The following is a 26182-nucleotide window of genomic DNA, read 5'->3' on the forward strand; positions in this document are numbered from 1 at the left end:
AAGATGTTTGATGCAAATAATTATTTTTTTTTTATTATTTAAAATCATGATCTTACCAGAAAATAAAAAAAATAATTGAAAATATTTCAAGCGCTAGGAATTTTGCGGATTTGCAAACTAAAATTTCAACAATTTTCTTTTATAAGCCAAATGAATGCTGATATTTTCTGAATAAAAATATGTAAAATACTATCTAAGTATTTAGGCCGTTGCAAATATTTTTCGAATCTGTTTTTTTCAGTATTCATCGTTTGAATGGGAATTAAATCCAGAAATTTTGGAGAAAGTCCCTTTTTATTTTACGAAAATGGGTATATCTCGGCTTATATTGATCCAAAATTGATACTATTTTATGAAAATTATTCAGCAAACTGTTCTCTACAATGTGATTGATTTGAAAATGTTTTAAAATAATTTAGTGTTGTATGGCAGATGACTGAAAAAATAATTTTGGGAACCTTTTGGGTAATAAATAGCTTTTAAATGAAATACTCTAAGTGTAGCAACGGTTTAAACTCGAATTTGTATCCGGTCAATCTTTTGCTGTATTTTAATGAAAAATTGTACAAAGAATAGATTTTTATTTGGTCGTATTGAGGTTTCCAGCTTGGATGTTGAGGTTATTTCAAAGAAAGCTTGAAATCTGGTAAAATTGGTGTGGATACTTTTGATTTGAGGTCAAATATGTAATTTAGAGTATCTTGAGGCACATTCATAAAAAAACTTGATGGATGTAAACTTGAACCCATCGATTTCTATCGACTTTTCTGAAGAAAAATCCTATAAAATCGAAAAAAAAACTTCAAAAAAAGTTGCTCTAGACCCCCCGACGAAATATTTCGCCGGACCCCGCAAAATGTAGGGAAAGAGACTTGCCGATTTTTTTTATCTTAAGTTTGTTCTAGGAAACACACCGTGAGGTGCATCGTTGAAAATAAATAAATCTTTAATTTATTTCATTGTCAATCCAATATTCTCATAAAAAATTTGTGCAATTTTAGTTATTATAATTATTTCAGCTGTATTACAAAACAAAAGTATTACACAAAAAAGCCACTCGGTGCTGTCTGCTCACTAAACATTCATTTTCAGCAGTCACTTTTACGCAGCAATCAACTCAACTCAACCAGCAAACAAGGGATGAAATCAAATGACAAACATTTTCAACAATTTGCAGCTCGATTGAGTTATGCCCCGCTGCTTATTGTCATCGGGATCAGCTCGGCGATGGGAAAGTGGGTGGTGAAGATCAACCACTCGAAGAAGGGGGCACTTCAACGATAATTTTACGCCGACAACTCGCCCAACAGCGCCATTTTTTAGCAAATTGCTCTGCCTGTGGAAGGGCGTGGATAGAGGTGGTTCCCATTTGCATAGTGGGTCTACTTCCCTCGCCTCGCTCATCACCCGGGTCTGTTCCGGAGTGGCCCACCGATGGACGCACGGTGGGCAGCCCAACCCGGCGGCAATTTACCCCACCCTCCTCTTCTTACCCCGGGGTTGTTCCGGATTCTGCAAACTTACCATTGATGACATGCAGCGAGACGGTTATCGGTGGACTGTTCGATGGGCTGCACGAATAGTTCCCGGAGTCTTTTTTCCTTGTCGATTCGATGATCAATGAGCCAATCTGCGGAATTGGATATGAAATGGTAAAAAGATATAGAGCATGAGAGATACTCAGCGACGAGAGAGAGAGAGAGAAGGAGACAAAAAGGGGTGAGCGGGTGATAAAAAAGTACGAAAAAAATAGAACACAGATAGTGAAAAAATCATAAATCGACACACTCACTCACTCACTGAAAAAAAAGTGAACATAAATTGCACTCGACATACAACTTGGATTCACCATCCCTCTCTTTTCCCTCATTTTTTAAACCCTCGAAGCCCTTTTGCAATCGCCAGCCAAATCCAAAGTGAAGCCCCGAATGTCATGGGAAAAGTCGAAATCGAAGCGAAAGCCATTGAATTTGAATATTTTTGCTACACTAAATCAAACGCTTTTATTACAACTCTAGGTGAACTGGTTGGTTCCGAGGGATAACTGGTGGAGGAGGCAGTGTGGGGGAAAATACTTGAGCGCGCGCCCAGTGCAGACATCCCGATTAGGGTAGAGATTGTAAAATGATATCTTCATAGATCTCAAAGTTATTTTTAATCAGTCCTTACGCGCTAAAACTGATTATAAACGTAGGAAAATGCATTTCAATTAGATTTCACTTAATTGCACCATAATTTGCATGATACATTTAAAAAAATGTTTTGTTAAGAAATATTGCCTCCTCATTTTTTGGACAAATTTTGGAGGAAAAACTTTTAAAAATATTAGCAGCACTACATTTCAATCCTGTTTTTTAATAATTCAACACAAAAACATGTAACAAAACATATATCATAAACATATACAGAAAGAACCGTCGAGAGCGGGAGGTATCAAATTATAGAACGAATAATCAAAGCATGCTTCTTGAAGGGACAGAAAAAAATATTGAAAATATATAGAGAAGATCAACAGCCAAGGAGTCGTCTGTACCACTATCAAAAATTCAACTTTGTCAGTGCTTATAATTTCAACTTAAATGTTTTGAATCCTATTAAAGACAAAGTTTTAATAGAATTACATATTATTGCTAAACAAGATTTTTCTTAAAATGACTTTTTACACACCGAATGAAATAAAATTTATTATAAAAAATAAATAAAATAAATAAAAATTGAAAAGGTTTAATTTTTCGATTAATGAATTAAAAATTATTCAAAATTATTCAAAATTATTTGACGGATCGTAAGCGAAGGTAAAATTATTTTTCAGATAATGATTATTATGTGTTATTGGAACATAATTTAAAAAAAATCTCCCAATTTAAAGACAGAACAAAACAAATTTTCAGTAGAACAAATTTCATATAAAATTTGAAAATCTTTGATTCATGCTTTGAGTTTATTTTGAAATGCAATATGAATCAAAAAATTTGTAAACAAAATAGTTTTGACGAATTTTAGTTAAATTTCTGACTTTTTTTTACAAATTTAAATCAAATCCTAAAATCTAAAATTTACTTGTATTTTATTCAAAGGCTTATTTTTTGAAGTTTATGTCCCTTGACTCTGACCAAAGTCGAGGGGGGGGGGAGCCATGGTTTCAACATTTTAATGAAAAAAGTGTCTTAAAATGCATTACATACCTGTCTAGTTGTTTTGCAATCATTTGTTTTCCGCGAAAAAAAATGTTGTGCTGTACATCGGAATTTTATGTAATAAATCAAAACTTAACACGATTATCAATGCAATAAAATCCATTTTAGATTGTTTTGATTTGATTTGGCTTCTATTTTCATGCCCCCTGAATTTTCAGACCTATTTTGAAGGTGAGGGGAGGCGACATAAACATTGAAAAATATTTGGGCGACATAAACATTGAAATATGTTATACTACAGAGTATTCAGAAAAAAAAACCTGACAATAATTCTGACATTTCCTGTCTCGTTCAGCACTTTGCAAAATATTTGCGATGTTCACTAGACTTCGTAGGTTTCTTCATTAAAAAAAATAGCATAGCATAGCATAGCATAACGGGTCTGCACCACGCTGTAGGGGGTACCACAATGGTCAATTCAATATTCTTAGACAATTTGATTGCTGCCCGGTACAACCAAGAATATCTAAGAACGTAAATTTCCACACTGTGCTCCAAGGCTACGCCCGTGAGGATTTGGGAGGGGATGTTTATGTTGTTCACTAGTGGCAAAAGTGCAGGGAACCCATGCGACTGTTAAAAGTGAACGGAATATTTTAGGGAGGTTTGGAATGGGGGTCAGGGGAATTTCATCGGGCCGATGAAAATGGTTGAATGCGTAATGTATTAAATGATTTGGATGTTTGTAAGTGTAAATGTGAGTCTGTAGTGTATTATCTTATAAGCATATAGTTTTGTAATAATGATAAATAATAAATATAATAAATATAGTAATTATAATAAATATGATAAATATAATAAATACAATCAAGATGATTCCAGGAAGCTGTGAAAAAAACAGTAACTTAAAATATAGGTTTCTTTATTTAAAAAATAATACTAAAAATTTGAAATGTTTTATGTCTGTCAATAATTGGTCAAAATATCATCAATTTAGTGAAATTATTGGAAAATAATTATCTGTAAATTATCTTATCAATTTAAATATTAAAACTTTTCTATAAAAAATGTTCAGATAGATGATCTTGTAACACTTGTTACAAAATTTTAATATCGCATCTTATTATTTATGTTTTCTGGTCTCAAATTCAATTCCATTCAATAAATTAAAAACATACATTTTCCGTTACTACCTTTTCCTCGGCATGTGCCCGAGATCGACAGAGTTGCTTTCGTCCTAGATTTATCAGCTTAAAATGTCTGTCGTCGTTGTCGGAAGACCGGAAAAGTGCGCCGGGGACGACGAAGACAAAATGTGACTTCCCGGAGAGCAGAGCGTGAGGGAGGGAGGCTGTCACAAAACTGTTTGCTATCTGTTGACACTGCCAGGCTTGGCCCCGGCTCTGGGATATGCCTTATTTGGATGGGTGCAGCGCAACGCGGCGAAGTTCAGCTCCGTCCATGGTTTCCACCTTCGGAAGCACTCGGCTTTGGGAGCCCACGGAAATGGATGGAAATTTATGCACACAGCGAGAAAAGAATGAATGCCGATGGCGAGTGGATAGGAGGAGGGGAAGGATGGGGAAATAAATCGACGGCGCTTTATTTTCCCCATGCAACTGAGGGCAAAAGCGGCTCTGATTGAGTTTGAAAAATTTCTATTGAAAGAAAAACGCATTACTTTGGAATGTTTCACTCAGACTATTTACTTTGACGACAAGATTCGAGGGAAAATGTGAAACTTTCGTTTTTTCTTGGACAGTTGTGAAACTTTTGTAAGCATTCCGCTCAGAGTTTGTTGACGGTTGATTGACTATAGCTAATACAATCAAAGAATTTCATCTATCATGGCACTGATTAAAAAGAGAGTATCAACAAAAGCTCAAATTTTTTCAGCGTAAATGAAATCCTTGTATTGAAAAATCGGACTGATACGTATTTTATTATCAATTCTCTACGAAATCGGTATTTTTTCTTCAATTTTAATTTTTGAATTTTTTAATCCGACTGAAACTTTTTTGGTGCCTTCGGTATGAGCATGAGCACGGTTGACTGCCAATGACCTGCTACTCCGTTATTGACAGATCAGCTGAAGTTAAACAATGAATTAAAAATGATCAGTGGGAGCCAACCATCCGTTCACTGTTTAACCTCTGAAGATCCCTACTTTATTAGTCAAAACTGGCGCCCTCCCAAGAATGTTAGTTCAACGAAAGGGAGGAATGTTAGTCCGATAGTTGAGTTGTAGACTCATCAAGCACATAGTTTTTCGCTATGTACTTGTTGATACCGCTTGAGACCGTTGAATCCATAGCATCTCCTTCAAGCATCACGTGATTAATATTTCGATGCCTCCCGAGCTACGACGTTATGGAGAGGACTTTCACCCGTCGGCGAGCCATCCGAGCAACGAAGCTATGGGAAGGTCTTTCTGGTTAACATACAAAATCACTCACACACAGTTATTTTGCTCCACTATTATCTCGACATTCCAAAATGTCAGTGCGTTTTTCAATCATTATATAGAAATTGCTTTTTCAACGCAAAAAAATAAAACCTTATTTGAAAAATGTAAACACAATCCACCCGACGCCATGCCTTCCGATCAACGATGATATAGGAAGGGCATTGAAAATCACAAAAAATCACTTTTCACTCCAAATATTTTTTTACGACCACGCGCTCCCTTTGCCAATTAGGCACTCTGAAACTTTTTTGGTGCCTTCGGTATGCCCAAAGAAGCCATTTTGCATTATTAGTTGTCCATATAATTTTCCATACAAATTTGGCAAAAATCTGTACTTTTTAAAGGAATTTTTGATCGATTTGGTGTCTTCGGCAAAGTTGTAGGTTTGGATAGAGACTACACTGAAAAAAAATGATACAGGGTAATTTTTTTTAGTAAACTTTTTGTCACTTAATTTTGATTTGCAAAAAAACACTTTTTTATTAGTATTCATTTTCTGATATGTTTTAGAGGATATAAAATGCAAATTTTTCAGAAATTTCCAGGTTGTGCAAACAATCTTTGACCGAGTTATGAATTTTTGAATCAATACTGATTATTTCAAAAAATCGAAATATTGGTCGAAAAAATTTTTCAGCTTCATTTTTCGATTAAAATTAAACTTGCAATCAAAAAGTACTTAAGTGAAATTTAGATAAAGTTCATCGTTTTCAAGTTATAGCCATTTTTAAGGTAACTTTTTTTTTTGGAATTATTAGCATTTTTTATTTTTTTTAATTAATGCACATGTTTGCCCACTTTTGAAAAAATATTTTTGTAAAGCTGAGAAAATTTTCCATATTTATCTTTTTTGAACTTTGTTGATACGACCCTTAGTTGCTGAGATATTGCCATGCAAAGGTTTAAAAACAGGAAAATTGATGATTTTTAAGTCTCACCCAAACAACCCACCATTTACTAACGTCGATATCTCCGTAACTAATGGTCCGATTTACAATGTACAAACAAGAAACATTCGTGAAATTTTCCGATCTTAACGAAAACAATACAGTAGTTGTTCGGTAACTGGGCTGAGAACGTAGCCCAGTCATCGAATGCTGTTCGCTAACTGGGCTGAACGAAAAATAACGAGGGGACTACCGATGCATAATATTTATTTGATGAAATATAAAAATAAACAAAACTAAAATTTATTTACAATGATTACTTTTCATATTTCTTTAATTGTGACTTAAAATAACATAAAAGTTTGAAAAAAGTTTGTTAATTGTTGACCATGATTTTTGCATCCATTAACCCCTCGGTGATTTCGGTTTGTTTTGGTTTTTTGACGTTTGTCTGCTTTTTAACTGGGCTACGGCCCAGTTATCGAGCGCCCAGTTAAAAAGCAGCCCAGTTAAACAACGCCCAGTTACCGAACAACTACTGTATTTTCATTTTTTTTTAATTAAGACTAATATTTCAAAAGGGTTAAAAAATCAATATTACACCCAGATACATGTCAGATTTTAGAGAACCGCGAAATCGTCGTAAAATTCCAATATTTTGAACGTAATTTTATTTTTTTTGCTGTGAAAAATCACTAGCTCCAAAAATAGTTGTGGAAGGCTTCAATTGTTAGATAAAGTTATGTTGTTGTTGACAAAGTTGTTTTTTTATAGAAGAGAAAAAATCCAAAATATTCCTGGTAAGTTAGGTTTTCTGAATAACCATAATCATTAAACACCCCAATTTTCAACCAAACCAAAAGTTACCCTTCCAATTTTCAACAACCTTTGAAAACTGAAGTTCCAAACTGCACCATTATTCGGGAAATCTTATTTGTTTTCTTTTTCTTTTCAGTGATTCAAAGTTCTTGAAAAAAAAAATCTTCAACGTTCGGAGGATAGCTTCGAATCTTGGCTTCGATTCATTTTTTGCAAAATGTTAGGCACATCTAGAATTAATATGTAAAAATAGTCTTTCGGATTGGTTGAGCTGCTATCGAAAAACTGTGAAAAAAGGCTACCGTTATGACTTTTCTATGTTGAAAGTTTTATTTCAATTTCTGTTTCATTTTTACTACACATTTAAAGACAAAAATATTGTTGTTCAGGGCTCTAATGTTTCAAGCCTTATTTTTTTTTCAATTTTAATAATGTATAGCAACAATAGTCGAAGTTCAATCCATGTTTACTGATTAACCTTTAGCAAACAAAAGCATTGTAGTGTATCCACAAATTGGATTTAAATAAAAGTTTTCCATTGAAAATCATCCCTTTCTGTTAGTCAACAAAGCGTGGGCTAATTAATTATAATGAAATTCAATAACAATAACAGTAATACTTGTTACCATTTTAATTCCCACAAATCCTACAAATGCAATCATCCTGTATAAAATCATCGAATGGAAACATCATATGCAAGACCAGTGAACCGTTCCGGCTTTTCCAAGAAGACTTAGTGCCACGAGCAGCGATCGAGAGAGAGACAGAAGCATACTTTCCGGGAAATATAGTGGCTCGGTTCGTTTCACTCATCCACAAAGAAACCGGAGGAGGACGGTTCGTGGAGGATGGTATCGTGAATATTTATGGATTTTCAGCTTTTCATCTCCTTGTGCACTGACTGCAAGAGTTTTACATGTACTAGCTCCACCAGTACCCCATCAGCGAGCGCGAAGATTCACTTCAAACTGCCAAAAGCTCCAAAATCGGAAGGAATAAAACCGCCTGCAAGAGGGGAAAGACTGAACAAAAGACCCAACTGGTGAACAATGAGAGGGGGAAGGAAGGAGGGAAAATGTAGTGCCCCCCCCCCCCGAAAGCTGTGTGCAATAAAGCGTGGCTTATAAACTTTTAAGGAAAACTCTTTTTTCATGAGGAAAGGTTTTCGGGGATTTTTTTTCTGTCGATTTCGCGTCCAACGCTACTGTTGAGGAGCAGAAGACTTTCGCTGCTGACTTTCGTGTGCAGAGAGGTATAGGATGGGAAAATTTGCCGAAGCGACACATAAAATGGAGAATGATGATGACTATAAATCTAGAACACGGCCCAGGCCGGTACGGCGTTCAAGAAGACAGGCAAAGCTTGGAGAAACGATTCTTGAGCAGTTCTCTGGAGGTTGCACACTATTTAAGTAAGAATGTATTACTTTGTTTTATTACGTCTTGCAACACTGATTTGTGTTTCAATACCTCTAAAAACCTTCTTTTATGATTTGTTATAAAAGGACAGAAACCGATCAGCGTAGAACAGAAGTGTGCTAGGAGAAATAGTGTTGTTGAGAGCCTCTACAATGAAGTGGTTCAAATTTGTCTTTTTGGCTTCTATAGCAGGAATGAATTCTATTGGTTCACTGAGCCTAAAGCTCAAATATGAGCTCAATTGGACGAATATTCGAGCAAAAATCAAATCACTTTGTTCGCTCTACAGCATTACCTTGGCGTTCTCTATTGTGAGTTTCTTACTCGAAACTAGGTGCCTGAAGGTTTGAAACGGTGAGACAGTTCAAACCTCTTTTGACGCCTAAGCCCCGGAATTCAAACTGATGACCTTTGGATTGTTAGTCCAACTGCCTACCAGCGACTCCAGAATCCAGGGAGACGACTCTTACACCTGGGGACTGAGCTAACGACCTAACCTCTAGGTTAGACACGGGCCAACATTTACTTTCCCGTCCGACGGAAGGCTTGATCACACAAATCTCGTCTCGAAAATTTTCACCGGGACCTTCCTGTGATCAGACCCAGGCTGACTGGGTGAGAGGAAACCACGCTTACCACTACTCCACGGGTCCCGGTTTTTGAAAACTTATGATTACAAATCAACTCAACTAGGGTAAAAAACATTTTAAAGCACGTTTTTCATTCAAATGTTGAGAATATCCCGAGCATGGGTAAATAACAAGGAAAATGCGTAATAATACCTTTCTCTGGTATCAATACCAAATTTTGGTATTCCTGGACCCTTTAAAATTTGTCTTAAGGATTATGCAAGAGCAAAATGTGGTATCATACCAATTTAAGGTATTGTTTTGATATTGCAAAATTGCAGAATTTGTCAATGATCGAACACCACATTTTGGTATTGTTTTGGTATTACTGTATTTTATCAAATTCCTCTGAAACTATGGGAAAATTTTGACCAATTTTGACAAAATAATTGATTTTGCGCTAAAATCATGTCTCAAAGCGAATGCTTTCATTCAAAACCGGTAATTTCAAACTTGATTTTAAACATTTTTGATATACCCCCTATAGAAATGACTTAAAATTGTGGAAAATTTTCTAAGTCAGGATGGCACATTTCGGTATTATTTTGGTATGAAAGTGTTTTATCAAATTCCTCTGAAACTATGGGAAAATTTTGACCAATTTTGACAAAATAATTAATTTTGCGCTAAAATCATGTCTCAAAGCGAATGCTTTCATTCAAAACCGGAAATTTCAAACTTGATTTTAAATATTTTTGATATACCCCCTATAGAAATGACTTGAAATTGTGGAAAATTTTCTAAGTCAGGATGGCACATTTTGGTATTATTTGAATATTGAAAGGTTTCATCAATTTTCTCTGAAACTATGGGAAATTTGTTAAAAAAAATTTACGAGTTAATTATTTTGCGCTTAAATGACTTGAAACCCAGAAATGTTAAAGATGATTTTAAAAATTAGTGTGATATACCCACTAATATTTTTTTCAAAAACGTTGAAATATCTCTAAGTCGGGATAACCAAATACTTTGAAAAACGAGTCAATCGACAGATTAATGAATTTTGGTGAATTTCAATTCAGTTTCATTTTAATAATACTTATTTTTCAATCTTGTTATTTTTCAGAAGCTTCAAGAACTTCAAGCACAGGCCGTTCATCAATGACAAATGCATTCGGTGTGGTGAAGAATATCACTAATAACAACATGGAATCATCAGGTGAGTAGATTTGGCTGTTGCATATGAATAATTTCCATTTTTTCACTAACTGCAACTGCTGCACTAAAAATGGTATGAAAATACCAATTTTTGGTATTACTTGTTCAAATACCAGCGACCATAATGTGCTCTTGGTTGCCCAGTAATAGATGGTAAAATACCATGAAATCATACCAAAAGCTTGTATGTGGAAGGGCACAAAAATACCAAAATATGATTTTGCAAGGGCCCGGGAATACCTAAAAATAAAACCATGGCAATACCAAGTTTTGGTATTCAAGCAATGTTCAAAAATCCCGAAGACCTCAACTTGGTATTGAAATGGTTTTATTTTGAGGTATTATTTTACCCTTGGAATAACATTGTTTGGCATTGTTGTGCCCTTACACATACAAGATTTTGGTATGATTTCATGGTATTTTACCATCTATTACTGGGCAACCAAGGGCACATTTTGGTCCCTGTTATTTGCCCAAGTAATACCAAAATTTGGTATTCCCGTGTTATTTACCCCTGCTCGGGAAAATTGTAAAAAAAAACTAGTGGTGCAAAATTGCTTCTTTTGACATAGAGAATGCATGGACAAAGTTTTATCCAAACCGAAAAGTTAAACATTTTGCAAGATGCCTGAAAACGTTTTGTGTTTAGATCCAAAACTAGCTCTCTCATAGTTATAAATCCATTAATCCATCCAGGAACCATACAAATTTCAATCAATTTTGCACTTTTACCTCTTTTGAGTCACACAGATCGCAAAGAACCGATGCCGGATGATCCGGATACCGGTTCTGGAAGTTCTTGGCTTAGACAGAACTTTGAATAACCAAAACTGTCCCTAATATGGACACTTCGAGTGTTCCGGATACCGGTTCCCATGAAGCCATTCCTTGAATCACTCAAAATTTCCATGCGATATTTCAAAAATCATGGAATTGGCCAAATATTAACTTTGCAAACTATTTTCCAGCAGCCTCGAAAAGATCTTAACAAAGTATGGCCACTCCGGATGTTCCGAGTACCGGTTCCCTCTCGTTAGAATCGCTCAAAATGGTACATCGACACTTTAAGCTTCGTTGAATAAGCCAGATATTTAATTGATATTTAGTTCAAGTTTTCCATAACTTCTTAAAAAAATTAGGGTGAATATGGAAATCTATTGAGGAAGGCTTCGATATTTTTTGGCATGTTTCCAGGCGAACAAAGGATTCTTGGGTAAACGAAAATATGTAAATTCCCAGAGAATTTCTCAAACTTGATTTTAAATATTTTTGATATACCCCCTATAGAAATGACTTGAAATTGTGGAAAATTTTCTAAGTCAGGATGGCACATTTTGGTATTATTTGAATATTGAAAGGTTTCATCAATTTTCTCTGAAACTATGGGAAATTTGTTAAAAAAAATTTACGAGTTAATTATTTTGCGCTTAAATGACTTGAAACCCAGAAATGTTAAAGATGATTTTAAAAATTAGTGTGATATACCCACTAATATTTTTTTCAAAAACGTTGAAATATCTCTAAGTCGGGATAACCAAATACTTTGAAAAACGAGTCAATCGACAGATTAATGAATTTTGGTGAATTTCAATTCAGTTTCATTTTAATAATACTTATTTTTCAATCTTGTTATTTTTCAGAAGCTTCAAGAACTTCAAGCACAGGCCGTTCATCAATGACAAATGCATTCGGTGTGGTGAAGAATATCACTAATAACAACATGGAATCATCAGGTGAGTAGATTTGGCTGTTGCATATGAATAATTTCCATTTTTTTCACTAACTGCAACTGCTGCCCTAAAAATGGTATGAAAATACCAATTTTTGGTATTACTTGTTCAAATACCAGCGACCATAATGTGCTCTTGGTTGCCCAGTAATAGATGGTAAAATACCATGAAATCATACCAAAAGCTTGTATGTGGAAGGGCACAAAAATACCAAAATATGATTTTGCAAGGGCCCGGGAATACCTAAAAATAAAACCATGGCAATACCAAGTTTTGGTATTCAAGCAATGTTCAAAAATCCCGAAGACCTCAACTTGGTATTGAAATGGTTTTATTTTGAGGTATTATTTTACCCTTGGAATAACATTGTTTGGCATTGTTGTGCCCTTACACATACAAGATTTTGGTATGATTTCATGGTATTTTACCATCTATTACTGGGCAACCAAGGGCACATTTTGGTCCCTGTTATTTGCCCAAGTAATACCAAAATTTGGTATTCCGTGTTATTACCCCTGCTCGGGAAAATTGTAAAAAAACTAGTGGTGCAAAATTGCTTCTTTTGACATAGAGAATGCATGGACAAAGTTTTATCCAAACCGAAAAGTTAAACATTTTGCAAGATGCCTGAAAACGTTTTGTGTTTAGATCCAAAACTAGCTCTCTCATAGTTATAAATCCATTAATCCATCCAGGAACCATACAAATTTCAATCAATTTTGCACTTTTACCTCTTTTGAGTCACACAGATCGCAAAGAACCGATGCCGGATGATCCGGATACCGGTTCTGGAAGTTCTTGGCTTAGACAGAACTTTGAATAACCAAAACTGTCCCTAATATGGACACTTCGAGTGTTCCGGATACCGGTTCCCATGAAGCCATTCCTTGAATCACTCAAAATTTCCATGCGATATTTCAAAAATCATGGAATTGGCCAAATATTAACTTTGCAAACTATTTTCCAGCAGCCTCGAAAAGATCTTAACAAAGTATGGCCACTCCGGATGTTCCGAGTACCGGTTCCCTCTCGTTAGAATCGCTCAAAATGGTACATCGACACTTTAAGCTTCGTTGAATAAGCCAGATATTTAATTGATATTTAGTTCAAGTTTTCCATAACTTCTTAAAAAAATTAGGGTGAATATGGAAATCTATTGAGGAAGGCTTCGATATTTTTTGGCATGTTTCCAGGCGAAAAAAGGATTCTTGGGTAAACGAAAATATGTAAATTCCCAGAGAATTTCTCAACTTGACTGCCTGTAGCTGGTGTGTTATAGTGTGGTAGTATGAGGCTCGCTTACCGTGCTATGAATGTCACCGTCGAGGTCCGGTGCACCGCGATCCAGCTGCGTTTTCCAGCCCCGTCGGTTTTCGGTGAAAATCTGCTGGGTGCCGTGGTACCAGATGATGTAGGACGGTGGCTCGAGGGCGCCCCGGACGACGCAGCGCAGTATGACGGCGCTCCCCGCCTTCACGTACCGATCGGAATCTCCAATAAGCTCGGTTCTTGGCACTGAAAAACGAAGAACAAGAAAGGACAGTTAGTTGTGGTGTCGCGTGGATGAGAAATGAAACGTACGGCAAGAAAATTTTCGGTCGGTTGTGGCCACATCCGAGGCATGTCCCTACACCGGTTTTGATGCTGCGTTTTAATATACTCTTTGGCTAAACTTGGTGCATTTTGTGTGTGTGTGACTGAACACTATGAAACGAACCTATAGGTACAACATCCGTCGAGCCACATCTTCCGTGCCGTGGTCACCAAAAAGAAGGGAACACTTTCGTCGGCTATCGTACTTTATTATCTTGATTTTACTTTTTTTCTTTTGGACCTGCACTGACTGGCAGTGTGAGGCAGTTTTAAATTAAAACATCTTGGCTAAATAGAACAGGAAATGAAATGTAAATCCTGCACAAGACGGATATCATTAGTGGAGATCTCGGAGAGGAAATCTTCCAGAGTGTCGGCGAAGTTGAATTTGAGGAGATGGTGGTGGATTATTTTGAAGAATATACCATTTTTAGTGTTATAAAATTTGTGAACAGTCAACTTAGACAAATAGCTATTAATTTTTCATCTTCTTATCAAATATTCTGAAGAGAGCGTTATATGAATATATTACTAATTTAATAATTATGAAGTATTCGGGTAATGCTTCTGTACTTAGACTGTAACCTAGTTTTTTTTTCGCTGAATAACTTATGCTTCCCATATCAACACTAGGGTGCGTTCTGCGGATAAGGCGGTACATCATCATTCAATCCATTTCCCCCGCCTCGGGTTGAAAACCCCGCTGGAGCATATTTAATTCGTAGTCGCGCGTGTACACGGCTCCACCACAAGCAGCGGATTATAAATACAACTTAATTAACAATGTCTTTCATTATTCACTTCTCATTAGCAGTTTGGTACTTCTCTTAACTCTGGCCGCGTCGTCGTCTGTCTGTGGAAGGTACTCCGTCTGATGCTGCTGCTTGGTTGTGACCGCGTCATGAAAAGGACCCACGAGACGACCCGCGTCGACACGTGCCAGTCTTCTCTGAGTTAGCTTGGCGGTTTGCGCGAATCTGGCATGTATCTCTTCCAGGTAAAGCTCGTGAGGCAGTGGTGTTCAAATTAAATATTTCATCATAATTTTTTTTATTGTTGCTTTTAGAACAGAGTTAGTTTAATCCACGATAAAAAAATGGAATCCAAAAATTCAGAACCACTGCCTGAAAAGTAACACAAGTAACATCCTGTATCCCACTTCCCCGAACCTGGAGGGATAAACACAGCTGGTGACATCCTCTCTTCCCTCCCACCCTCTTCGCGTTGCTAACTTTGCCTAGATTCTCGTTTTAAGCCATCATGGCGACCATCACACCCACGTACAAGTGCCGTGAATGCTGTGTGTGTGAAATTAATCCTGCTTAATGGCAATTACCATCATCATTAACATACCGGGGATTAATACGGTTGGAGAGTTATAGACACTACTACTGCTAGTAGTAGCAGTACAGCAGAGGAGACATCATCTGGGCTCTGCTATAATGAATATTGTTATTGTTATTGTAATTTAACTCCATTTGTGCGCACGCGAAAACGGGCGACAGGTGGAATTTTGTGGTCCATACTACGATGAATAATGGTTGTAAGTAACGTCATGTTTTTGAAGAACAATGCAGTTTATTTTTAAAGTTTACAGTAGGAGAAGGTGGGGTGACCATATGGGGCAAGAGGAACAATCGCTCGTACGGCCGTAATTTTTACAATTTTGATTATTTCCAGTGTGATGAATTGTTGCTAGCAATGCAATTAACTGATTCTACTACCACATAACCGCCAAAACGACGTAAACGCCACGGGGCATGAGATTTAATGAAGTTTTTTTCAAAACCTTTGTTTTCTTATAATATTTGGAAAGTACAAAATAGGGCTTAGGGTTCGATTTAAGGCTCATTTTATCAAAATGCTATTTTTCCTAGATCAGTAGTGTCCCTACCAATGACTTGCACCTATTATAAAGTATGATTTAACTTTTGGCTATTTTTGTTGAGAGCTTTTAAAAAACCTTGTCCAGGTGGGGCAAGTGTACCATATGGATTTTTATTATGGAAAAAATACGAATTGCTGCAACATCATATTTTATTGGGAAATAAATACATAAAAGTACTTAAAAACTGATAAACAATTGATAAAACAAAAATCCGTACAAAATATAGTGATATTATGAAAATTTCCTTTTTTTCATCTAAGTAATAATTTGTTTTTGTATAAACGATCAATTTTTTAGTAAAATATTATTAATTAATCTAAAAATTAAAGAAACGTTTCAAATACATTCTAATCTGATGTACCTAAGTGATAAGAGTTCAATTGTTAGCAAATTAACATGTTATTTCATGCATTGTTCCTCTTGCCCCAACGGGTTGTTCGTCTTGCCCCACTAGTTGAGAAGAACGTACGGAAAATCAATTTTTTTTAAAATCAATTTTTTACATTAAAAAACAGGATTTTTTAAAAACTTCTTCTATCAAAGTCTTAGTCAAGACCTGGAATAAGATGATTATAAAAAAATCCGACAGATTTTTAACGTTTTTGATGGGTTATAACGAGCATTTCCTTAGCTTGTTACACTTGCCCCACTTTCCCCTATAATAATAAACCCGGCTGTAAAATTGAAAAGTCAATCCAACGAGGGGGAAGTGTGATCATTTTTTTGAAACTTTTTGTTACTTCGATGTAATAAGTTTGCTGAGATTCCAATCTAGTTAGCATAAGAGAATCGATATCCGGATCCATCATTGAACTTATGACACGAATGCCAAGATTATGGTAAAGTCTCAAAATTAAATTAAAATAGTAATAATAAATCAATAAAGGACCATACTTCTCCATAGAAATATGATTCCTGTAGGTACATTTAGCTTGAGACGCATGATGCTTTAAGTTTTCATACAGATAAGTGAGGTCTTTAATCTTATGGATTCGTTTGAAAGCGATTTTGATAACGAAGCGATTTTGAAGTCGTGCCGAGGAACGACTGGAACCCGTCCCGGGTCCGGCCATCAACCCCATGGACCGCCTGACACAGGAGTGGCCGCGCGGAAGCCCCGGAGTCCGAAGTATTCCATATCCCAACAATTTACCAGGTACCCTCAACCAAACCGGTTTCAACAACAGGTATCACTTTAATGATCTTTCCAGTTCTTCAAACTAAAAGATTAATTTGAAGGGTCTGTAATTTACCTATCCAAAGATATATTGGAGCAACACGAGAAAAGGGCGGATAAGCATTTTGACAGCTGTAACAATTTTGCAAATTTCGAGCCACACAGAAAAAAATCAATTCTCGTAATCGTGAATTAAGTTCACGAATGTGAGAACCACAAAGGAATTTATTCATGAGTATGGTGCATTTGCACCATAAACGTGAATATATTCCTTCGTGGTTCTCGCATTCGTGAATTTAATTCACGATTTCAAGAATTGGTTTTTTTCAGTGCAACCTTTTTCACAAAACTCGATACGTAAATCAATAGCTGGCCTTCCCAGCTACCTGTTAACACTGCGGGTTTTATGAAATAGTGTCCTGTTAGCTCGTATAGGACACTCAACCGAGTCAAATGAAACCGATTTGATCAAATAGGTTTAACCAGTGCTTAGACAAGTGAGTCGATAAGTATGCATGAAGGTGGGTCTACGACGTTTCTAGAAAAAAGTTCACGAACTGCTTTGACGGGGCGAACGGCTCCAGCGTCGCGCTCGCCGGTTGCCTTCCGTGGACCACTGGTTTTATTTAGATTTCAGTCCGTTGTTTGTTGGACGTTGAGTCATAGTCCATTTGTAGACGACTTACTTCAAAAAGCCATTGTTTTCCTTAAAGGAATTTATGTACTTCACAAGCCTGGGTTTCTTCACCAAACTCTTCAATGCTTCGATACATTTTGTGTGGCTTTTCAGTACATCCCAAACCGCCAGCTGAGGAAGTGTGAGCTGTGCAGCGTGTGCCCTTTAATTCAAACTCTCGGGTGACGACTCTTCACGTGCATATATTATGTGTAATTATTATTCTATTTGAATAGTTCCGGTTGGAATAGATTCAGAGTTACACAATGTGTACTTCCTAGTTCCCTAATTTAAAGCCGACATCCTTTTTTAAAACAGCAGCTCTGATTCGGTCGGAAACGGTGCGATTTTTTATTCACCTTTTGTATTTGAGAGCAAAATAGATGCTTTTGTTTAAAGCACACATATAGACAATAATCACCATTATCACATTTCAATGGTGATTGTCCGTTTGCTGCCTCAAAATTGTTCACTTTCGAAAGCTCAAAAGAGACCGGCCCCCATGAAATAAAAAAAAAAACCCTGATGGCACACTCGCAAACATTACCTAACATCCCATCTGTGGTGTTCAATTTTTTCCCCTCAGCATATGCTGCTAAATATCCCAAAAATGTCCTCATAAATATTTCCTAATACTGGCTCTTGAGTAGATTTATTTAAGCAGATTACACATGGTACACAAAATCACACCGTACGTCGTCGTCGTCGTCGTGGCACCGAGAAAGGGAGCATACACAAACACCGATACACCGCACTCACCCATTCCTGTTTCTAGAGGGGAAGAACCATCCCACTTCAATCTGCGACGAGAAGGGGAAGTGAGAGGGAGGGTTTCCTGCCTGAAGGACACTCCACTTCAATAAATAAAGCCAGAACGAGCTTGTGGATTAGCTGGCAGTTTGGAGAGAGTTGTTTGCCGGCGGAGATTAGGCTCCAAGGTAATAGTCCCTCTCACTCTTTTTAAAGCTATTTTGCAGCTTTTCCAGTAAATTTGAAAGCATCCTATCACCGGAGGAGCATCGCCGCCTCCGCCCCCGCATGGTTGTAAATGGCCCCTCCCACCCCATTACACAGGTGCTTACCCTCGCGGAATAAAGTCTGATAAGTACCTTGCTAAACTGCTTTCGTTCAAGTTTTGCGATTTTCTCCGCCAAGACGAATGTGCCCCTGCTGTATGTGTGTGTGTGTGTTTGTATGTATGTTTGCTAGAAAGAGAAACCAACATTTTGGTAGCCAGCCAGCCAGCCAGACGACTAGGGAGGGGAGGGCGGTTGCAGGATTATTTGGGCGGTATCAAAGTAAGCCGTGTTGCTCGTTGTCACACTTGAGTGAAAATACTCAATTCCACTTCCTGTTGCAGTGGCTCAGCAGGCTGTTTTTTTGGTTTTGTCAAAATGGTTTAGTGAATCGGAGCAATCCTTTGCGTGGGGGTAAATGGTTTTATGAGGAGAATGTTTCGTTTTATGTTGAAGAAATTACTCAAAATTGCGTGGATCAAGGTGTAAAATTAATGCTTAGTTTATGGTAACAATCGTTGGCAGAATAAAATGGAGAAAATACTACCAACAGTTTTATGTTGTTGCTAAGGTTTGTGAAATTTCTGATCTTTTTTGTATATGCTGAAAGAGCAATTCATAAACTCCGCAACAAATGTTAGCATAATTTTAAATATGTTTGCCTTCCAACTAAGAGAAGGCAATGAGTTTAAAAATTATCTATTGAATGTCTAATAAAAAAATGAGGAGACACTCGTATGAGATAATAGAAGATAACATTTTTCATGAATGACCCCCGACAAAATCTATACAATTTCCGATAAAAGGAAGAGCACGTGACCCCAGACCCATCCGCTGATACTGTCAGTGCACTGAGTCGATCACAAGATGATCACAAAATGATGATCTTGTGATCGACTTATCTTGTTTGCTCTCTGGAGTGGATAGTATTCAATTATTCATGAGCAAACCTGAACAATTTTGTTTGATTCCATAAACTCTTCAAATCCTTGGAAAAACATATCACTGAAAATGTTATTGGAGTGCACTACAGCGATGGGCAGCCAAATGCTTCAAAATATTCTGTTGTTGTTTGGAATAACACACTATACGTCGTCAGCTGTGTGCTATCTTGTGACATAGACCATTTTGGTCAAAAATGAGTTAATGATGACGTTTTGCTATACTTAATAAACACTACATGATGCTTTAACCCGATTTTGGTAACTCGCTTCCGTTTCGGATATCGCAATACACACTTGTGACCAATTTATCATCAAAATGATCGTGCACACTTTTGACACGTCATACATGTTGTTGGAAAATGTGGAAAAATTTTCTTGTTTTTCATAAATTTATGTACACACATACTTTCTAAAGGCAATGCAACCTTTTGTTTTTGAAAATATACTGATTAAGTCGGTTAATCTATTGATTTAAGCCTATTTTAGTTTGTATGGGAATTCTGTGCACACTTGTGACACGTAGTACAATTTTACTTTCGAAACACTCTTGTGACACGTGCTTTTCAGATTTTTGTTTACATAATTTACTGTATCTTTTAACTGGTGTAACCAAATTAGTTGAAACATGGAGCGATAGTATACGAACCGATTGCTTCAAAAAGTTTGGCTCTATCATTCATAGTTTTGAAATTATTTCCCAACAAACTTTAAAAAACTTACCTAATCCACCTATGTGGTTGATGCCTTCCTCACTTTTTACCAAAAATGGGTAATATGAGTGGTTTGGACAAACATTTCAGCTTTTTTTAGATCCAGAAAAAAACACAGTTATAACTTATGTGGTAATAACTCGAGACAGGGTTGCCAGATCTTTAATGTTTTGGACTCATTGGAAAGTCCTTTCAATTACCTAACCAACGATGGGTCGGATGATGGATCCGGACATAGTTTACATACATTTATGTGAGATCCGGCTTCAAAAAAGTAAATAAATATCACTTAAGTGGTCATAACTAGAGACAGGGTTGCCAGATCTTCAATGTTTTGGACTCATTGGAAAGGCCTTTCAATTGCCTAACTAACGATGGGTTGGATGATGGATCCGGACATAGTTTACATACATTTAGGTGAGTTCCGGCTTCAAAAAAGTAAATAAATATCACTTAAGTGGTCATAACTCGAGACAAGGTTGCCAGATCTTCAATGTTTTGGACTCATTGGAAAGGCCTTTCAATTACCTAACCAACGATGGGTCGGATGATGGATCCGGACATAGTTTACGTACATTTATGTGAGATCCGGCTTCAAAATTGTACATAAATATCACTTAAGTGGTCATAACTCGAGACAGGGTTGCCAGATCTTCAATGTTTTGGACTCATTGGAAAATCCTTTCAATTACCTAACCAACGATGGGTCGGATAATGGATCCGGACATAGTTTACGTACATTTAAGTGAGATCCGGCTTTAAAATTGTACATAAATATCACTTAAGTGGTCATAACTCGAGACAGGGTTGCCAGATCTTCAATGTTTTGGACTCATTGGAAAGGCATTTCAATTGCCTAACCAACGATGGGTTGGATGGTGGATCCGGACATCGTATACATGCATATAATTGAGATCCGGATATTTGTGAAAACACATTTACACACACACATACACACACACATACACACACACATACACACACATACACACACACATACACACACACACAGACATTTGTTCAGTTTTCGATTCTGAGTCGATATGTATACATGAAGGTGGGTCTAGGAGCTTTTAATAAAAAGTTCATTTTCAGAGCAGGATTATAGCCTTACCTCAGTGAGGAAGGCAAAACGATTTTCTCGAAATGTACTAAATGGTCGTTGTCACAAGATAGCACACAGCTGACGACGTGTTGGCATTTTATGGTAATGGCTTTTCTAGTAAACTTGTGCAATATTTAAGAGGATAGCAAAATACATTTGGAGTTTCATTTGCAACTCAGCTTCAGATGTCAAATGCCCTTATGTTTAACCAATTCATCGAGGTGCTACGTCGATCCCGTCGTTCGTTCAAATCAAAACAATATTGAAATAGTAGTTTATGCAACAAGTTGCAAAAAGAGGAGCACGAGTCGTACATTTATCCAACAAGGTTCACCGAGTTGGATAAATACGACGAGTGCTGAAAAAATCCTCTTTTTGCAACGAGTTCCATACAACATTTTTTGCAATACCGAAAAACACCATTTGAACAGAATTATAGGACAAATGTTCATGCATCGTTTAAATATAAAAATGTTGAAAAGTACAACTTTTCCTAACAAGTGCTGAAAAGTAGAACTTTTCAGCATTTATTTTGAAAAGGGTTACTATTCGATTTTGTTATTTTTGGTAGAGAAAAGTGGGCTGTTTCGTCGTTCAAGAATGACAGGAAAAGTGACAGTTTTACGACGGAATTGCAAAAAGGTATAATAGATGAAACAACTTATTTTGTCTGTCGTTCTCAAACGATGAAATGGCCTACTTACTACTTTAAAATAACAGGTTGGAAAATCAATACTTCTTCAGTTGTGTGCTTTCTTGTGACAACGACCATTTAGTACTTTTCGAGAAAATCGATTTTTAAAGTTTGTTGGGAAATAATTTCAAAACTATGCATGATAGAGTCAAACTTTTTCAAGCAATCGGTTCGTATACTATCGCTTAACAAATGCTCCAAGTTTCAACTAATTTGGTTACACCAGTTAAAAGATACAGTAAATTATGTAAACAAAAATCTGAAAAGCACGTGTCACAAGTGTGTTTCGAAAGTAAAATTGTACTACGTGTTACAAGTGTGCACAGAATTTTCATACAAAATAAAATAAGCTCAAATCAATGGTTTAATCAACTTAATTAGTTTATTTTCAAAAACAAAAGGTTGCATTGCCTTTAGAAAGTATGTGTGTACAAAAATTTATGAAAAACAAGAAAAATTTGCCACATTTTCCAACAACAGGTATGACGTGTCACAAGTGTGCACAATCATTTTGATGATAAATTGGTCTATGTCACAAGTGTGTATCGCGATATCCGGGAAACGGAAGCGAGTGTGCAAAATCGGGTTAAAGCATCTTTTAGTGTTTGTAAAGTATAGCAAAACGTCATCATTAACTCATTTTCGACCAAAATGGTCTATGTCACAAGATAGCACACAACTGACGACTTTTCAATTCCAGTGCTGGAAAGTTCAAATTTTCAGCACTTGTATTTAAAAGTAAGATTTTTAAATTTTTTACTTGATCGATGAGTTTACTTAACACATACACACTCGAAATCAATTTTCAAGTTCGGCAGAATATTATGCTGAGGTTATTTGGTAAAACAATATTCTGCCGAAGTCTCGGAAGAAAATGACAATCTCTGTCAAATTATGCCGAGCACTCAGTTAACTCAAATTAAAATGCCGAGTTTCGGTTTAAAAGTGTGCCGAGCATCAAAATCTTCCGAGTTCGGCAGAAGTATCTCTCAAATTATATCAAAGTGCCGAGCTGCTCGGTTATAATCAGAATCAGCCATGTTTATTTTCTGTTGTGCCAGGGCAAGTTGTACATATTGAAATTAGAAGTGGTAAGTATTCTTTTTGTTTTCTACAAACAACCATTTGATAATTTTAATATTATCTCCAATAAAAAAGGACTCCACAATCGATACAGCGTCCTCTAGCTACCGTTAAGGAAAAGCCTGTTGCGGAACAACTTTATAAGAATCATTTCATCCAAGAACAAATTACGATGTCTTCTGGAGCAAAAAGTAAATTTACAGTTTTCAGTGTCTTTTATGTTAATGTTTCTTTATTGAAGTCTGCCAAAATTCTCGGTGGAAAGTGTTTTTGAAAATACCGAGATTTTCGGCACAAACAAAAACCGCTTTCAAAATTAAAATGCCGAGCGCTAGGCAGCTTAATTTTTTGCCGAACAGTCTGCCGAGCGCTCAGTTGTTCTGATTTCGGCAGAATTCTGCCGAAGTTCGGCAGATAAAACTGACTGTGTAGATGTTAAACATAAAATTCTTCTCAAATAGCCATTTTCTGATTTTTTAACGTGTTGTAAGCAACTCGTTGCTAAACTTGTTTTTTCAGCACTCGTCGTATTTATCCTACTCGGAAAACCTCGTTAGATGAATGTACGTCTCGCGCTGAAAAAATCTTCTTTTTGCAACTTATTACATAAACTACTATTTTTGATTATCTACCAAAGCTCGGTTCAAAAATGTTATTTTAGAAACTAAATATTCAAAGTTAAAATTGAAAAAAAAAAATCAAACATCGAACGGGGTTAAACATCGGAACAATTTATCAGTCATCGGTACAACAAACTAACGACTTTGCATCCATTTGTATGAGTGACTGAGTTTATGTGTTTGTGCAAGCGAGGGAGGGAACTAGTTTAGTTTCAAATCTCCTTCTCAATTAGAAATCCCTCTGCAGCAGAGCAGAGACCAGGTGCTACCGCGCTCCCGCAGAATGCAATTTTCAACATTAATGAAAAGGCCAAACAAAAAGCGGTCCAGCAGCAGGCACCGGCTGGTGACGATGGCTCCGTCCGACCAATAGACCGTCGGGACCGGTCCCAATCTGTCAGATGCAACCCCGTTTGATGTGCCTCGGATGTTTGTTGTTTGCTTATAGGTGGACCCCAGGTCCCGTGCACTCATTCGCACCCCGGTTGAGGGCATGCGCCCGACCTCAAGTGGACCAACACCGTCCGACGGAATGGCATCTAGCATCTAGGTTCTACTTACCAACAACGTGCAGATGTACTCTAGCACTTATTTTCGGCTCTGTCGACACCTGGCACTCGTAGATCCCGGCATCACGCGCCTGTACGTATTTGATCTGCAGCGTCCAAACGCCGTTGTTCTCTACGTAGAATGATTGAAAACGTTCGTCGGCTATAAATGTCATTCTGCATAAATCAGCGTTCAACCCGGGCAGCAGCAGAGGAGGTTTCGACCCACATCACGGTACGGTCGGGTCCGGGGTTCCGGTCCCAACGGGATGAGACGGCATGGCGTGTGACATGGCCAACGTCGGACGGTCCACAGGCCAGTTGTTGTTGTTGGTAGGCCCGTTCGCAGGAAAGCAAAAAAAAAAAACCGTCATCGGAACGCAGCGACCGAGGTTGATCCCACATTAATAATAATCGATTGCCACCATCCATCGGGGTCGGAGTCGGGGACGGTCCGTCCGTCCATCCGGGTCGCCATTTGTTGTTGACCGCCAGACGTTCATTGGCAAACAGTAGCGCGCGCCACGTGGAGGACGACGACGACGACGACGTCAGGCGCGTGTGTCAACAGCAGAAACGGCGGCGACGCATTCGCCATTCAAAGTAACGCGGGAGGGGGTGGCCATCAACGCCGCCGTGGTGCCATTGCCAGAAGATGAATCCAGACCAGGCCGGAAGTGCGCGCAAAAAGCCGCGATGTGATCCATTGGAGCATGTGACAGGGAATGAAAAAAAAAAACACAGAGAAGAAGAGAGGGAAAAATATGAAAACAGTGTGAAATATTAATAAGAGATTGATAGCTTCACAATAAATGAAATATAGCGATAATTCACCAGATTAAGGTACGGGCTATTAAACCTCCGCCGAAAATGGAGAGACGTCGAATCAACTTGCCATTTTTTATTGAGCATCATCATAAATCTTGTTCCCGTTTTCGAGTTCATTCGCCAATTTCGATGGTAAATATTTATTGACTTATTTGCAGCAAACGTTAGAACGATGTCGGTTGATTCGTGTGACAAAAAAATAATTCGTTTACCAACCTCTTGTTTTGTGTCTACGATAAAAATCTGACGTATTTAGGAATAACTCAAAGGTAAAGTCAACAACTAGTGTGGGCGCAAAACTTAAATAAAATTAAAAAAAAATCTTAACATTTGAACAAAGTCAATATTAAATTTATAAAACTTCTTAATTGATTGTCTATGTTTATTCTGAAACTGTTATAAAAAATATCTCCAGGCACAAGCATTGCTTTATATGGGTTGATGCCTTCGTCAAATTTATATTTTTTTTTTGATTAAAATAAAAATTTCCAACCTGCAAATGTTCTTAAAACATAACTTCATATACTCATAACTATCTATAGGTCAGACCTTCAATCTTTTGGACTCGTTGGAAAGGTCTTTTGATTACGTTTTGTTAGTGAGTTTAGTCGAAAAATCTCCAATTTTTATAACGAAAAATAAGGAAGTAGAATTGAATTTCCCATAGACACACTTGGTTTTGTGTACCCACAACAGTAGGATGAGGATGGATTCCCCCTCAACCCATGGCCATCTCCTCCACGACTTACACGTGGCAAATTTCGAAGAGGAAACCGATAAATATCGCTATGCATGGGAGATTGTTCCGATTTATCCATCTTCCGCCTTCACCGTCCTCCACATCCTGTGGTGGGAAAGCAGCTTTACCACGATGGCAAAACCAAAGCTTCTTTTGCTCCAATTTCACCGGAAGGACAACAAAAAGAGCGGGCCGTGGTGGAAGGAAGGAAAAGAGGAAGGATGGAGGGTAGTGGTGGGAGGACTTTGGCGAAACCTAATCAAAGTGATGTGGAAAATGGAACCATCGACAGCTGGCGACGGTGGGGGCGATTTTT

At 37.3% G+C, this 26182-nt stretch overlaps 1 protein-coding gene across 2 annotated transcripts in view; it reads right to left on the reverse strand.

Moving 5' to 3' along the window:
- The window catches only part of LOC6033799 (zwei Ig domain protein zig-8), a 319398-nt gene that overhangs the window by 9118 nt on the left and 284098 nt on the right, over window positions 1-26182 (reverse strand). For both annotated transcript variants that reach the window (XM_038256815.1, XM_038256814.1), the window contains exons 6-8: window positions 24313-24476; window positions 13549-13760; window positions 1525-1630 (exon numbers count right to left, since the gene is read on the reverse strand). In XM_038256815.1, the coding sequence (XP_038112743.1) occupies window positions 1525-1630; window positions 13549-13760; window positions 24313-24476 (482 nt within the window). The remainder of the gene's footprint in view (window positions 1-1524; window positions 1631-13548; window positions 13761-24312; window positions 24477-26182) is intronic.

Source organism: Culex quinquefasciatus, chromosome 2 (assembly GCF_015732765.1).
Source record: "Culex quinquefasciatus strain JHB chromosome 2, VPISU_Cqui_1.0_pri_paternal, whole genome shotgun sequence".
NCBI classification, from domain to species: Eukaryota; Metazoa; Arthropoda; class Insecta; order Diptera; family Culicidae; genus Culex; species Culex quinquefasciatus.